The following is a 16,520-nucleotide window of genomic DNA, read 5'->3' as shown; positions in this document are numbered from 1 at the left end:
CAAACAGCCGACAGATATCAACTGTCAATAGACATCACATTACTGCCATCTAGCGGTCAACTCCTTTCAGGAAACTAGTGTCACAAAAAGAGAAACATACGGAATGTTACTCACATAATTATGGTTTAAAGCCATTTACTCTTAGACAGCAATGAAGGACCTGAACCAAAGGTATTTGCCTGAACCTGAAGAGATTATGTCTAGACTGGATTAAGTAATCTCTCAAAATTTGAAATTAGTAGCCACAATAGGCTACTCTGTAAACTTGAATTCCTTTAGAATGTGACAAAGGCATAATCAAAATAAGGAAATGGAAAAAGATTTTTTGTTTGTTTGTTCATCGAGCACAAAATGTGAAATGTGTTTGGGTCCGATGCTCAGTCAGTAGCAAACGTTTACCCACTAATGGGATTTCTGGTCTCTAAGTAGTGCTTTTATGAAGTCTGCGGTTTAAAGTGTCTTTAGAGACAAAAACAAACACTAACAATCAAGGGCATGCTCATTTGATGAGTCATGTCTTTGTTTTCTTTAAATTACTGCTGTAAAAATGATTCACATCCTTGAATTATCACATTTTTCCTGGTACACGAAAACATTTAAATGGTTGTTCCTGTTAACAAATTCCTAATTGATTACCCGATAGCTATTCAATGACATTCCCACAAGGCCATTTGTGGGATATTGAAAGTAAATGGTATTGAATAGTTGTAATTTACAAAAAGTAACTATTCAGTACATTGTCCATGTTCTTCAGCAGCTAATAAAGCCTTCAGTCATTTGGGAAAAGAGGTCTGCTTGAGACATCCATGTTCTGCTAAATTAGATCGTGTCTTCAGTTCATACCACAGACTTTTTATTTAATTCATGTCTAGGCAATTACAAAATACTAACCTTCCATTGGTCAAATCATTTCTTCATTTTTGGGTCATTGTCCGTGTTCCAGTGTTTGTTTGTCCGTCTCTAATGATTATTATATTATGCTACAAACACAAGTGATGTTTAAATGACAAATGAGCAATTGTCAGTAATTCTTTACATCAAAATATTTCGGTTTAACATTACCTCTGAAAGAGTGGGGAAAATGCTTGGAGTTTAAGACAATGGCATTTGTGAAGTAATTTGAAATGTAATGTCTGTGCAGATCAGCTCTCCATTGATTTTTTACATAGCTGAAACATCACAAGAAAAACGTTCTTATAATAAATTTCTTTAAGATTGTGCTGAGGATGTATTTAAACGCAAGAGTGCACCGGTAACAAGGATGCCGTAAAAAAGAAAAAAAAAAGGGGGCGGTTTGGGAGAATATCAATAAGAATCATAAGTTTATAGAGTGACTCTGAAAACTGGAAATGAAACACAGATTTACAGCGCGGATACTTTACCACTTCTGTCGTTAATGGACTTGAAAGTACTTTCATTAAACACTCCACATATTTTATTACACAGACATTAGACACTTTCACAGAAACTAAACACTTACTAGATCTGTATTATAAAGTCTCTGCTTGGCTATATAGACCTCAAGCCAAAACCATTTTGACTGTCTTCAACATCACTCATTTGACACCAAGAGGGAAAAAGACACATGTTGCTCTTCTGGGTTTGCATAGTGTCCACAACAGAACAAACAATATCTGTGTCCCGGTATTATGACGCATCAAAAATGCATGATTGAGCAGCATTTGTTGGTGTGCTGGAGGCAGGAGCAGCTTATGTTGTCCTAACAGAGGAAAGTGGTATATTTATGATGACGTCTGGCCGTCAGGGTTCACTGTCTCTGCCTGTGGCTGTTTCTCTGGAACAATCGTCTCTGTGTCTCTTTGCTGCTCTGCCAACATGTCAGTCAACTTCATGTTCAGCAAAGGGTTCCGAGACTCTGGTGCCACCTGCTGGTTACAAAGAAACATGATGGACAATGAAGAGACAAGTAGGCTAAAGAACAATTCAGCTCTCAGACTCGGACTCACCCCAGGTCCTCCTCTCTTTCTTAAATAAACTCCCTCTGCGAGCAGTGCTTTTGCGGTCTCTTCAAACAGAAGCTCAGGTTTGACATCCCCTCTGCTTTCTAATTCACTGTGCTTCATCACAAACCTGAATAATGAAGTACACATCAAGAACTAAATCAAAGGGCACAGAAAACACTCAGTGTACAGTAATATGTTTAGTTTCCCATTATAAAACTTACCTCTGACATGAAGAAACAAAGTTGGGCTTGAGGAGCTCAAAAGCTCTGGGTCCATTACCATAAACCTCAAAGAACTTCCTACAATCACAGAAGAAAAGTCATGTAGATTTACTGTACAGGTTCCGGCAAGCACGCAAGTTTATTGCAGTTATCATCAACTGATGGGCCGTGACCCAAAAATGGGTTGGAGGTGTTTTCCGAAAAGGACCTGACAGCAGTAAAATCTGGGACCTTGTTAATATAATTTTAAGTTATATGTAGACTACAATTCAAGGGTTTGGGGTTGGTAAGATTGTTTATGTTTTTGAAAGTCTTTTAGGCTGCATTTATTTGATAAAAATACAGCAATGTTGTAACTATTTAAAGTAACTATTCTATTTTAATATATTTTTAAATGTAATTTATTCCAGTGAGGGCAAAGCTGAATTTTCAGCATCATTACTCCAGTCTTCATTACTACAGAAATCATTCTAATATAATATTCTAATATACTTGGTGCAATTTCTTATATTCATCATAAATCAATATTGAAAACAGTTGTGCTGCTTGATATTTTTGTGGAAATTGTTTTTGTCAGGATTCTCTGATGAATAGAAAGTTCAGAAGAACAGCATATATACTATCACTTTTTATGAATTGAATGCATCCTTGCTGTATAAAAGTATTCATTTCTTACCAACCCCAAACTTTTAAACAGCAGTGTATATAGCACCAAGATCAAAATAAAAAAACAAAGTCAATAAAGGCATTACATATAATTAATTCATCAACAGAGATGGCACAAACATTAATAGCTGGGAGGAAAAATATATAGCCTATAGTACAAATGAAGGGCACAGAGTGACCATAAGACATTCTATATATATCAATGACCATGGGGAGAGCAATACTGCTGAAAGCGAAGATTTTCTACAGGTTTGTTTGGACTTACGCTCGTATTTCATCCTCCTTGTATAAGATTTCAGGTACAGTGTCTTCTGCATGTTTTTTCAGTGGTCTCACAGGTTTCTCGTAGAGTGGCTCTCTCTTAGGAGGAAAAGCAGCATACACATCAAACCAGATGGGCTTTTCCTCCTGCTTGATGACTCCAGCTCGCATTAAATCACGAACCCTTTGCAAACAGCATCACAATGAGAACTCGAACTAAATACACAGTGTTATTATGAATGACGAGCAACACATGCGTGTGTCAGCAAACTGCTGCAAAAAGATATTTAACACTGCTCTGTTCTAGATTCAACTGCCAAAAGCAATTACTAACGTATATACACCATACAAAATGTCTCTGTTTTATCATTTCTTGGAATTATAAAACGATTTTACATAGTACACCTTCATTTGAAAGTAATCCGATCTCTTTTGTTTTAAAACACATTTTTATCATTAACCTTGAAATGATCTCAAAAAGCATGCTGTCACTAATGCTTACCGGGTAAATACAGTCCCGAATTTCTCAAGTCGACTTCCAGCCATAATGTCTATTCGATAATGCAAATTTAATTAGATATCAGTATATAAAACAGAAAAGAGACTAAAATGTGAGTTACAAATACTCTCTGCTGCAGCATGGATACACCACTTCCGGTGTTACTACGGATACCCATCATAGACAAACTACTAGGACGCGAATAAAAAAACACTACCGTGTCTTAGTAGTACAAACTTGACTTTATTATAAGATGCAATATTTACCATAAACATCCAGTTACAACTTTATACAACACTTAACACTGTGAGAGGTGATTATATAAGAAAGTATGAGCCACAGGAGCATATATAACAATAAACACAAAAGCCTCATGGTTTAAACTGAAAATGTGCATAGACAAACAGAAAGTGAAACCCAAGAAAAATAAACATGTTTTAGTATGTTGGACAATTTTTAGGTGGCTGATTATATAAGCATTTGTAACATGTACATGATAACTTTTTGGTTCAAAAGGTCAGATAGAGGTGATTCCTGTTGTTTCATTGAGCATGGCAAATGTAGAATCCAAAATAATTGTTCTTGCAATTCGTTACAGCCATAAAAAGCACTACTCAATAGGCTAGCAAAGTGCAGGTCAGTCTTCCCAAAAACAAATCAAAAATACATTAAAATAAAAAATAAATAAGTTTATTTACAAGTAGGAAATAAAATGCTCTCTATAATTAGAACTGTAAATTCCACATTTAAATACATTGCTGCTACTTTTTTGCGTGTGTTTCCAGTTTATATTTGTGATTTGACTTAAGACAGGTTTTGGCATTATTTTGGAAGCTGTATGAAAATAAAAAGATAAAAATGTCCCCCTTTTTGGTGTGTTTGGACTTTGAAAATCTCAAGATGGTATAAGTGATCTCGACCACTAGGATCCAAAGATGTCCTCATGGTAACGCTTTTCATTCTGTGAACAAAAAGCATAACCATCTAAAATTATTGACTGTAAAATGACAGACTGTAAACAATTCACCATTTCAGGGCAACTGAGCCCTCATATGAGCATAAATGCTGTAAGACATTATCTGAAGCAGCTATAAAATGTGTCAACATGCTGAATGTTCACCTTGAGCTTTGACAGATATTCCTCAGCCTGTGAAAGAGTGATGCCCAGCCGGCTGACTAAAATCTCCTGGATAGTGGCGGCCACATCATGAGCCATGTTTATGCCTCCACAGATATACAGATGTCCTGGATTATGGTGCAGAACCTCAAAGACCTTGTCACTCAATTGCTCTCGCAAGATATCTTGGACATAAACCTGGACCAAAAACAAATGCAGAATGTCTATAAGCAACGACCAGAGAATGTTAACAGCCATTCAGAATCATTTTTTAGATCTGAGTAAAAAAGTAATTCTTCATATTTTGTGATATGAACATCAGCAAAAAGACCAGAGGTCAGAAAGTCCTGCCATGTTTATTCCACCCATGAACTGATTTCATTAATTTTCATCTCCTGGCTGAAAAACTGTGCTAATTAGCAAATCCAGGTTTACTGAGGATACTCAGGATGACTTTTACTTTCTGAACCTGGAGTTTACACCTCTGAAAAAGACATACTACGGCATCCGTTTCAAAAACAAAAGCTTAGACTGACAAATTATAACAATAAATAATAAAAACAATATTATTATTATTATCGATTATAATTGTAATACTTAATAGATATCACTCAAGATATATATAACTACAGTTGTGTTTGTCTACCTTGGGTTGTCCAGTCTGCCTAGAATAAGCTGTTGTGATACTGCTTAGAGTGCCATTATCTCTCATGTCCAGAGTCTCTTCTTTGTAAAGATGATCAGTATCTGAATCTCGACAACCGAACACAAGCGTCATCGGACTCCCTTTCAGACCTTGGAGAAATAACACAACTTGAGGGTCAACAACTTGAGGCAAGCCCATTTCAGTGGACTTTTTGAAACGACTTGAATGTGATCAGGGATAAAATTCAATACCTGTTTTTTTCAAGTCATAGAATCGCTGTTGCCAAAAGCCACGGAAGGGAGCAATGCCGCTCCCAACTCCAACAAGTATGCAGGGAGCACTAGGGTCGGATGGAAGGTGGAAGCCGCCAGAGCTGGAATTGTTGGAAAAGTTAGTTAATTATGATCAGGGAAAACACCTTGGGCTGCATTTCTCTCTCAGGAACATCTTGAGAATGTGAAATGAAAGGTACCTATGGACAAAACATGGCACCATGTCTCCTTCTTTGATGGTATTGAGCCAGGTACTGCAGAGACCAAAATGCAGCGGACCTTTTCCCTCTAAACAGCGCAGGACATATGACAACAACAAATACATTTCTTCAATGATTCTAGAAGTTATACGTCTAGGAAGTTCCACTGTTCAGGTATCAACTAATAAATGATCAATATGGTTTCCTCTACCCTGTGTGTGATAGCTGACCACTGCCACCGTGAGGTGGAGCTCCTGAGGGTGGAGGTCTGGGGAGGAGCTGATGGAGTAAAGACGTGGCTTCAGTAGAGGCAGCTGGCTGAGGAGAAAGGCAGCAGAAAGTTCCAGAGAGGAAAACTCCTCTAGCACCTCAAGGAAGGTAGGTTTGTGGAACTCCTTCCATGTTCTGTAAACCTGGAGGTCCTGTAGAAGAGGGATGTCTTGGTATGTATTTAAACTCCATTGAAAACAATTCATGATAATTGCGCACAATAGACATTTTTCATGAAAGATGAGCATAAGCGTTCATGAACCCATTATTTTGTAAATGGACTAAACGTAAAGCATTTTATTATCAATAACACTTTTAGGATACTACTTTGGATTTTTCAGCATGAATAATTAATTTACACAAGACATTATATATTACTGTATATTGCCTTAAAAATGCAATATTAAACTGGTTCCAAATCTTTTTAACTTAACTTGAACTGAATGACATTCGGGTCTGTTAACGGTTCTCGCACGTGCATTCGGGATGGCGTTCTAACGATTGACGAGCAGGCTCTTTTTAGCGAATCAAAAACACACAACAAAACCAGTGTGGTTCAATTCCCATATTAATGATTAAAATGAGTCGGTTCTTTTTTAGTGAATCAAACAAAGCCTGACCAGTATAGTCCAGCATAGTTCAATTCCGGGAAAAAGACTCTTACAGGAGGTTCGTTTTAGCTAACTCAACACACAACGCAACCAGTGTTGGCCGACTCACGAATGAACGATTCCAATTAGACTTTTTTTTAGCAAATCAAACAGTCAATGTAGTCTGATTCCTGAATGAATGAGTCGGTCCGTTCTATGACTTCGAAAATGTGTTAAAAAGTCTGTGTAAATGTGCCCATTATAAGGATTTGTAAAAAATGATTTATTATGAAAAATACCTCATCATATGGCAATGGGAAATGCATTTCTTTCCTCTATATTTATCCGTTAAAGTTACTAAAAGACCCTCAAAGTTGTTAAATTCTGTGCAATTCTCATCCTTAGTTCTGAAACATCTGTGATTGTCAAAAAATGACTTACTGTTGCTAGTGCAGAGAGGCGCTGTCTGTGGTCTTCCTGCCCTGCCATCTTTGAGAGTTTGCGGAGGAGGCTTTGTGAGGGTGGGCTGGTGACATCAAGATAGTAAGTAAGAGATTGGGCAAGAGGACATGGTGGTATTCGTTCATCTCTCTGCCACCTTCCACCATCTGCAGGACAACATTATTAAGTATCATTATGTTATTATGTGTAAGACTTCCATTATGTAATTAGGTTATATGGTTCAGTACCAGGGTAGGAATCATTGAGGAATTCCAAGCAAATGCTCTGGTTGATAGGAGGGTCACTGGGAAGATGCTTTAGGATGCCAGCTACTAATTCAGGAGAGTTCCCTGGGAAAATCATCACATGGTCTCCAGGGGCAAAGTTTAAGGGCTCAGTGTTCCCATCCATCTCCAGCTCCACCAATATTGTAGACCGACTGAGATCACGTAAAAATAAATACTGTTAAATATTGTGTGAGAAAACAAGGCACTTGTTTCAGAAAAAATAAAAGCTTTTAATAAAAAAAAATATAATAATAATAATTAAATGCAGATGCACAAATATAAGTTGGTTTGAGAGCAAACCTTGACTTCGGGCTCTGTAGATTCTGCCTTCTTTTCAGCTTCATGGGAACCACAGCTTTAGAATGGAGAGCTGATAGAGCTGTAAAACCAAGCCAAATAATAATCAATCACTGCAGAAATCTTGCAAATCTGTTAATAACATGATTCTTGAGTGCTCATTTCTTATAATGATTGCTAAATGGCATATTTGAATCTAAAATGTCAAAATGTCACTAAGCATTTCCATATTCCACTGTATATAATTCTGTCATGCAGCATATTTTTTAAAAATGAGAAATGGCGAGAATATTCTCAATATAGCATTTTTGTTTATCTTTTTAATTACTTCTACAGGTTTCGTCAAGCTTTGCCCATAATGTCCCCTTGATGTTTCTTTCAAAGAAATAAAATGGTATTAAATGTACCTGCGACTCGGTCAAGTGTACAGCTGTCATTCTGAACTCTGTGCCTCTGCGGATCCCAGGAATCTGCCAGACCATCGCTGCCTGGAAGCTGACCCTGAATGTTAAACGCCTTGCACGCATCCTTTACATACAGAAAACAAACATCATGATTCATTTTAACGTTCACCAAAGTACAGAAAACAAAGGATGCTCAATGATTATTTTATTAATTATATTTCTAATATTCTTTTATTTAGACCTTAAAGGCTGTGCAGGCCCAGGCTGAGAAAGCTTCCTCCTGTCCGTTCAACTCATCTCCCTCTCCTGTGGATGACACGCGGACGGCTCCCAGCGCCGCAAGCTTATCATCCACTGCATGGGCAAACCCACAGAAGTGTGGGTACATTCGAGAGCCGAGACCAAACACACAGAACCTGTGTGGGGGAAAGAAACAATTCAAACAATATATTCTACACAGGATTGGAGAGAAGATAAGTGTAGAGGATTTTAAATACTGACCTGACTTTGTTTCTGAGGCTTTTCAGACTGAGAAGCTGCTTCTTGAAACTCTGAGAGGAAAGTAAGAATCACATTCTAATTATCAAATATCTTTTGTGGTTATTGTACAAAGAATCATTCCAAAAGCAAATGACTTCTTCTTGAAGACCTTTTCATTTGGACATACTAAATGCAGCATTATTTTTTGTGGTAACGGTTTTTCATTAAAATACAGTAGGTCACTGTGCATAAATATATCCACACCTCTCCATTTCCTGGACTGTCTCCACTGCCGAAGGTGCTGGTGACAACAATTAAGAGACTTTCCTTCTCAAGTTCACTGAAGTTGTAGTCCTCCATGCAAACAACCTGTATAAATAGCACAATGTTTCACATATGTATGTGTTAACTAAAAGGTCAATGTCAAATCTTAGTGTTTAATTGAACAGTATTCCTTTTAATCATTTATTACATATAGCATTATTAAAGTCCCCCTGTGCTGAAAATCAAGCTTTTAATGTTTATATGTCTATGTGGTGTTTTTAATATGCTTTAAGACAAACCATGTGCAAACGCATAAGTCAACACCATTGCTGAGTATTTTAAAACTGCAGTGAACCAAAGACAGTCTCAAAAACGTGCTACCTTGTAACCAATCACGTCAATGAGTGATCATCAACAAGTGGAGGCGGGGCTAATTTCCATATTCATAGAACCGTGTATACTAAATGAGGGTGTACAGTTACATTCAAGCTATTTTAAGGCATGAAAAAAATGTTTAAACATGTAATTTGGTGATCAAAGATGAGTTAAGGGATAAAATGATTGACTACAGGGGGACTTTATAAAAAAGTGAAACTGGGTCATTTCCACCTTAGAGTGGGATATTGTTATGAATGTGCCACATATGCCACAAGTGTTGGTAATGATGCGATAAGTTACATCGGGGGTGATGGTCCTCTTACCCTGGAGCTGAAGGCACAGTTCATCATGGCATTTAGTTTCTTGGCAAAAGTCAGTGATTTCCCTGTTTCTGTGGCGTAGAGAATGGTGCAACGCACCCTCTTGGCCAGGACTGATTTAATGAGTGTCTGAGAGAAGAGCACTACTCTAAAAGAGAGAAAAGAAAACAAGAAGCTATACTGGCTGCTCACCAAATGTCCACAGCTAACCTTTCAAATATTCATTACATTGTTGCAGACAGATCTCTTCTGAGAGAACAGCACTGCGTTGTTCTGGTTGAGGAAGTGTGAATATGATATTGTGGTACCTGATCAATCCTTTGAAGCTGATTGTACACCTCCTCGCTTTTCTCTTCTTGTCCTTCCACTTGTATGTCAACCACGGGTCAGGCTTTAAATGGAAACAGATGAGACGCATTAAGGCAAGAACATCCCAAAACTTTAGTTTGGACATCATCATACTTCACATAGCTTTATACCACTAGACTAGAGAATAATCCAGCAATGCAGCTTTTCTGATGAATGCACAATAGATATTTAGGATGATACCTGATAGTAGAAAAAGGGTGACAGGATGTAGTTGAGCATTTCCTGGTGATACACAGGAGTTAGGGATCCAGACATTGGCGGCACCAGCCAGACCCAATCGGCTGGACAGCCTCCACGCAGACTCACTTCCGTCTCCATGTGCTGCATGAAGGATTCTGATGCAGAATGGTGGTCAGTAATGGTGACCTTATTTTTCTGTATGTCGGTAAGACAAAAAAGATCATAAAACTGTGAATAAACATTTAACAAGGTCAAATTTCATCTTAACCCTTATATTGACTTTCCAGTGTAGAATAACTTTATGATGTGCATAAATGTGAATCATTTCCCATAAATTTTCCCAATAATTTCCCAATATTGTTTTTTTATTTATATTTATTTCATAAAAATATTATATATTAGAATGTTATCCACCTCTAGTTCTTCTATTAATTTAATTTGACTAAAATATTTTACATTAAGATTTAGCTTCTCACACATGTTGTCTCTTAAATAATTTATCAATATATATGGGTTCCCACACCTTGGTTCACTTCAAATTGAAGGACCATTCAAGGACTTAATGTGTCAATGTACAACACAAAGTACCTTACAAGGGAAACACTTAATGTAGCGCGTAACTAACGTAAATCAAGCAAGCTAATATGCATAGGCAATGAAGTGTTGGCGAAATAACACGGAGGGAATAATATGGAATTTTTTCCAGAAAACTTCTTGCACAAAATAAATTCAAGCACTTTCAAGGACCTGTATCCATGTATGTTTATTATGTTTATCAACTTTTTTTTTTTCAGATTCACAGACTTTCAAGTCAGTGAATTATCAGTTTAATAGGTCTACATTTAACAGCAAATAATTAAAATAAAATAAAAATATTTTGTAACTATTTCACGTTTTGACAAATTGACAGTGCTGGGTAGATTACTTACAAATTGTAGTTGGTTAATGACTCCAAATTACATGACAAAAATTGTAGTTAGTAACGTAATCCATATAACCTGACTACTTTTAGATTACTTTTAGATTACTTTTGACCTAACTTTTTCATTACATTAATTTGATAATCCTAATTTATTCTCTTAAAGTCTCAGGTGGTTCAGATGACAAAAAAGTTGGGGAATCCCTGCACTGCATGTAAATATGAAATGACATGAATTTGTACATGTTTGAAAGACAAAAGCCTTCCAAAGACAGTAATACATGGTAAATGACTCACTGAGTGATAATTCAAATAATAATTAATGTGTTCATCAAGAGCTGATTAGATATGCAATGTTGAGAAATTTTTTTCTGTAAATCCAGAGAACAAATGCTGTGTGGGTCTCAGTTTCCAGTGATAGTGATAGTCACATGAGTCACAAACCAGTCAGATTTAGGGGCCGTTAAAAATTATACAAAATCCTCTGTCTCTCACAAGTGTTTTACACTTATTTGCTTTGTTTACCTGAAAACTATGCATCACTGCGACATTGATGGCCACCAGGGCCTGGTCCTTCCATAGCGAGGACAGTTTTTGCGTCTCCAAGCCCATTCGGCGGCCAACCCGCTGAAGGACATAATAAAATGAAAGAAAATTAGTATCAAAGATCCTCTAAACTTTCTCTTCTTGACTGTAAATATTTTAAGCAGAAAGAAAAATTGTAGCACCTCAAGAACATTGTAGCGTTGGGCATCACAGAAGTCCCTCACTCCAATCTCAGTGCCCATGTACCAACCATTAAAAGGACATGCTGGAAATTCAAGACCACCAATCTCCAGCAACATGTTGGACACTGCAGGCAACACATACCATCGGAGGTTCAAATCCTTAAACCACTCGTATCTGAAGAAGTGAATTAAACCATACAATTTTAATGGCATGCAAATGCATTGGCATATATTTAGCTACCAGTTCAAACGAACCCTTGACCATGTTACTAAATGCAATATTTCAGTTAAAAACCCCCTCTTATTTTCATCCATTTTGCTGACACAAATCCATAACACTTCTAGGTCTGCATGATTGCACCATTATTGGAGCCCATCAAACAGCACTTCAGTCAAATTCACTACTAATTAGGTAGCTTTCTAATGGGAAGTGTTGGAGTGAGTCTGGATTGACTTTAGGCCTCACTGGTTAAACTCATTTGTTAGGTCTGGATGAAAGAATGTGGCATAGAGACGGGCTGTTTTAGGATTGAATGGCTTTGCCACTCTAGCCTGATCTTTAAGTGCCTAGGAGCGTTTGATTTTAAAGGTCCTTTCAATACGAGCTCTTAAAAGGAAAAGCCTTGCATAATTTTCTGTTCAAGAAGCAAACAGATTTGCTACAAAATCAAGTGGAATGCAAGTCATCTCAGAAATCTGAGCAGCTCAGTCAAGAGCTCTGGTGGGCTGCGTAAACAACATCGCACTCAAATTTAGACAAGCTACAAGACCGAATGTCTGACTTTGAGTCTTTGTACTAGAACCCTTGATGCATAGTGATGTAACAACCATTTAGAATGTTTTCAATCCATTAGCGTTTTTAATCTACGGCGAGCCTGTTTTCCCAGCCAGTACAAGACCATGTCACTTACTGTGGGTGCTCCATGTGAACTTCCAAAATTAAATGCTGGGGAATTTCAAATAACTGAGGGTCCTCTCCATTAGCTTGTAACACCAGTGGAAGCACATCAAATAGGCCGTACTTTGGTGTCCACCCAAGCTGGATGCACATCTGTTAAATATGGGTATTGACAAGACATTAATGCAGTATATATTTCATAATTATAACAACGTTTTGGTGACCTCATATTAAATGAAAGACTAAAAAGAATATTTGTATTTGGTAGCATTCAGACAGACATATACTGTAGATAGATATTCTAAAAAAGTTATTGCAAAAAGAGAAAATATCTATTATAAAGAAAATAGACTGGTATCTACCTCTGTGAAGTCAACACTGCCAGGATCTCCTATTATTGTTCCATCTGCCATCTTATAGCCAGCGTATCGTACGAGCTGACTATTCCACACATGGAAATCATGTTGACCATCAGTTCTTTGAGGAAACACGGTGATGACAGACCTGTGAAAATAAATCTCTTTATTGTGACAGCATCACATCAAATTTACTAAGACAATGAAGATGGGATGGTTTATTAAAAAGCTCAAATAACACATTCTTGGTTTACCTCAGGTTGCCGCCATTGGTAGCAAACTGAATATGATCGCACAACATCTGAAACATATCTTCAGCTGTTCTGCATTTACGTGCATCAAACAGCTGGACAGAAAAACATGAGATAATGTAAACAGAACTACAGTATATGACTACACATATGATACATGTTTTAGTCCAAAATAGAGAAACTACCTGCAAATTCGCCCACTGAATTCTGCCAATGCATCTCGGTGCATTTCTCCATGCTTGCTTGGCCCCAAATTCCAGTTCTTTTGTGGTGAGTTGATATGACCCAGTAGCATCTATTTCCCTAGCGACTTCCTCCACACGAGACAGGTGCTCCTCAATTTTTGAGCTGAATAACAGATATAATTCAGTCATATTGCCTACCCTTTTCACTTTTCAGAATTAAGCAAATTCATGGTCTGCTTTATTACGGCATTAAACGAAAACCAAGAACGTAACCACGTATTCAGTATTAGAGTGGACTAACGATAAAACCATTTAAAACCCATTTTGATCTACCAAAAATGGTCTCTGGTGGCTATGAACTTATAGGTTCTTACTTTTTAATTGACTTGTAGTACTGATTGATGAAGTCAATAGCTTGCATGAGGATTTCATCAGAGCCTGGCGGGGTGGAGGAAGGACAGCGCACCAGAGCCTCTGGAGTCATTATAGAGCCTTCACAGATCTTAGACATGCAAACCTGGCTCTAAAGATAAGGGGGGAAAGTTCAAACTTATCCTGTACTACTCATCATCCCATGCTATTACCAAAATAACTTAATTTCAGCAGGCAATGAGGACCTCTACACACATACAGTAAAAATACAAATAAAATATTTCAGTGGGACAGGCTCATAAATCTGTTCACCTTAACTGCTCTGTGATGTAATGTATCCTTATGGCACGAACCATCCTGGTAGTTCTTCACTTGCTTGGAAAATGGGCATCGAGTTACCTTGTTCTCCCATTGCTAGACAAACCGAAAGAACTTAAGGATATTGCATTTCATTTATGACATTGCATTTCATGTCATTTGAAGTTTTGCTCACCATATTCGGCTTAATCTGGTGGAGTATTACATCCTTCTTGTCTTTAGTGGCCTGGTTCCCCATATCTCCCTGAAATACTGAATGGAAAATCAGAAGTTGAAGTACAGTTTTTGATAACACTGCTGGGTGTTATACAGAGTGTTAAAAAGTAACACTAAAGCAGTCTTGCTTTTAATTAGATGATTAAGTGATTATTTAAGGGATGATTGGCCATTGATGACACCGGCTGTTAACAAGCAGAATCACTGAAGGAAATAAGAATAAAAAAAAAAAAAAAAAAGACGAGCAGAAACAGAAAAGCTACAACTGACTTCCAGCCACAGACTTAGATTAAATCAACTGAAGATAAACGACTACATTAAATCTAAGATCTCAGAAGAGGATGATTAAACAACTCCAAAAACAGCATTACCAGCTTCACCTATTACTAACCAGTTTGACTTTATTTTTCTCATATCTTTACAGAGGTTTAGATGTTGATGTTTTATTGAAAATAATAGTTTTGTTTGAACAACAAAACATCAGTGTTAACTTAATTCTCTATAAGAGCTTTTGTACACATACAGTATGTCACACTGGTTAGTGAATAGTAATAGTAAATCATCCTCTGCTGAGATCTTGAGAGATTTAATGTCTTTCATCTTCAGTTCATTTAATCTAAAGCAGTGGCTGGAAGTCAGTTGTAGCTTTTGTGTTTCTGCTCGTCTCTTTTTTTTTTTTCCTTCTGTTTTTGTTCATATTTCCTTCAGTGATTCTGCTTGTTAACAGCAGTTATCAGAATTATCATCAATTCTGGTCAACACTGTATAGAGTGGACCCATATAGACACCCAGCAGTGTTAATTTAACACCACGGATTTTGCTGTGATACACATAACAACACATTATAAAACATAAATGAGAATAGAATTTTTAAAGATACATGTATTTTATATTTTTAATATATGCTTTTACATTCATCTAATATCTGTTAATGTATGATATGCAATAATGAATTTCATTAACAACATGAGTTTCTTACCTCAGTGCCAGGCAGTCCTTCTCTCAGTCTGCAATAGTGACTTTCCCACTTTAACGTGCTTATATACTCAACCTAGAGAGCCTGTTGGCGAGGGTAGGTCAGGAGTTATGATGGTCTTGGCATTGTGCCTTAAGGAGGGTTTGACGGTTAGCCTGACCACAGTTTCAAATGTCATAATATTACACCCATACTGGAATCTTCAAACTCCAGCATCTGTAAAACACTGACAGTTTGATGAATCGAAAGCAAAACCATAACCACACCTCACAGGTTATCTGATCAATCTAGATCTGTATTTATTATTACTCTTTGACAAAATTGTCAATGAATGTATTGTATTAGATTAGATTAGATTAGAAAACTCCATAAGGGGAAACTCATTTGCGACCATTGCACATTACAAACAACACAAATAGACAATTGAACATTAAAAGCAACAAATCAATACATGCAAAGAATAAAACAACTTCATTAAAAAAAACCTTCTAAATCGCTTTGTAGAGCACTGAGACATTACTAATCTACCACTAAATTAAATTTTAAGTTCAGTAAAAATACAGTGTAGCGGATGACCTTTGGATGAATGAAGGAACAAAATAGAAATAATAAATTTGTATATTACAGATTTTATTCCAATTCATTCATAATAAATATGATAATAGCACTTGTGAATGTTTTGATTTGACAGTTCATTCCACTCATTCATGTATTTACTGTACATTATATCGCAAATTTGCCATGCTTGATCCTATTGTGTTCAATAAATCTCAGTGTGCAGTGTTTCTGTTCATTAGAAAGCTTGTATAGGACTCAGTTTGAATTAGATTTAAGATGATTGTTTTAAATAAGTTTTAGGTTTGCACAATATGCTATAGTGTTTAGTCTTGCAGAAATGTGTTATTGTTTCTAGGAAATGTGTCTTAGCAATTGGTAAAAACAGAACACCCTTCTATTACTACACTGCTCACAAGACTTCCATAAATTACTCAAATACACATGAGAAAATCTCCCTTCTTCTTTCACTTTGAAAGCTCTTCAATGTAGATGAAACATCAAACTTTTTCACAGAAATTGCACGTGCGTCATAATCGAATAAGTCTGCAATGTTTCGAGATTTCTTTTGAGATTGATGGTGATCTATATCCCATATACAAGGAACAATTAATATTACA

General features: G+C 36.8%; 2 protein-coding genes across 3 annotated transcripts; both read right to left on the bottom strand.

Annotated features, from left to right (window-relative positions):
• Positions 1-838: 838 nt before the first annotated feature.
• On the bottom strand, positions 839-3,790 carry mrps23 (mitochondrial ribosomal protein S23). 2 transcript variants are annotated; one of them, XM_079885771.1, is made up of 5 exons: positions 3,615-3,790; positions 3,117-3,296; positions 2,186-2,263; positions 1,968-2,091; positions 839-1,886 (listed from the first exon to the last, which is right to left on the bottom strand). In XM_079885771.1, exons 1-5 carry the CDS (start codon positions 3,656-3,658, stop codon positions 1,743-1,745), a joined length of 570 nt encoding a protein of 189 aa, XP_079741897.1. In that variant the 5' UTR covers positions 3,659-3,790; the 3' UTR covers positions 839-1,742. The 2 variants fall into 2 exon arrangements, with proteins under 2 accessions (XP_079741897.1, XP_079741896.1); XM_079885770.1 differs by having other exon boundaries at positions 839-1,889; positions 3,615-3,774.
• A 45-nt stretch (positions 3,791-3,835) lies between these two features.
• Positions 3,836-16,058, bottom strand: nos2b (nitric oxide synthase 2b, inducible). Its single transcript, XM_079885732.1, has 26 exons — positions 15,349-16,058; positions 14,329-14,405; positions 14,148-14,249; positions 13,838-13,986; positions 13,464-13,626; positions 13,282-13,373; positions 13,034-13,175; positions 12,685-12,824; positions 11,774-11,948; positions 11,571-11,672; positions 10,127-10,321; positions 9,886-9,968; positions 9,581-9,725; positions 8,880-8,984; positions 8,637-8,686; positions 8,377-8,551; positions 8,139-8,259; positions 7,735-7,813; positions 7,396-7,586; positions 7,148-7,314; positions 6,058-6,268; positions 5,847-5,934; positions 5,626-5,747; positions 5,375-5,523; positions 4,732-4,926; positions 3,836-4,572 (listed from the first exon to the last, which is right to left on the bottom strand). Exons 2-26 carry the CDS (start codon positions 14,389-14,391, stop codon positions 4,534-4,536), a joined length of 3,243 nt encoding a protein of 1,080 aa, XP_079741858.1. The 5' UTR covers positions 14,392-14,405; positions 15,349-16,058; the 3' UTR covers positions 3,836-4,533.
• Between the last annotated feature and the right edge of the window lie 462 nt (positions 16,059-16,520).

This window comes from Squalius cephalus (assembly GCF_949319135.1).
Source record: "Squalius cephalus genome assembly, chromosome: 11".
In the NCBI taxonomy this organism is placed as follows: domain Eukaryota; kingdom Metazoa; phylum Chordata; class Actinopteri; order Cypriniformes; family Leuciscidae; genus Squalius; species Squalius cephalus.
Note: the sequence above shows the minus strand (reverse complement) of the source record. Positions and strands in the feature narration are given on the sequence as shown.

Coding starts and splice junctions, on each gene's coding strand:
- mrps23 (XM_079885770.1), bottom strand. CDS start 3,658: ATGGCTGGAAGTCGACTTGAGAAATTCGGGACTGTATTTACCCG. Junction 3,297..3,614: donor TTCGGGACTGTATTTACCCG/GTAAGCATTAGT, acceptor CTGTTTGCAAAG/GGTTCGTGATTTAATGCGAG. Junction 1,890..1,967: donor GAAAGAGAGGAGGACCTGGG/GTGAGTCCGAGT, acceptor CTTTGTAACCAG/CAGGTGGCACCAGAGTCTCG.
- nos2b (XM_079885732.1), bottom strand. CDS start 14,391: ATGGGGAACCAGGCCACTAAAGACAAGAAGGATGTAATACTCCACCAG. Junction 14,250..14,328: donor ACCAGATTAAGCCGAATATG/GTGAGCAAAACT, acceptor CGGTTTGTCTAG/CAATGGGAGAACAAGGTAAC. Junction 6,269..7,147: donor GCCTCTCTGCACTAGCAACA/GTAAGTCATTTT, acceptor CCTCTTCTACAG/GACCTCCAGGTTTACAGAAC.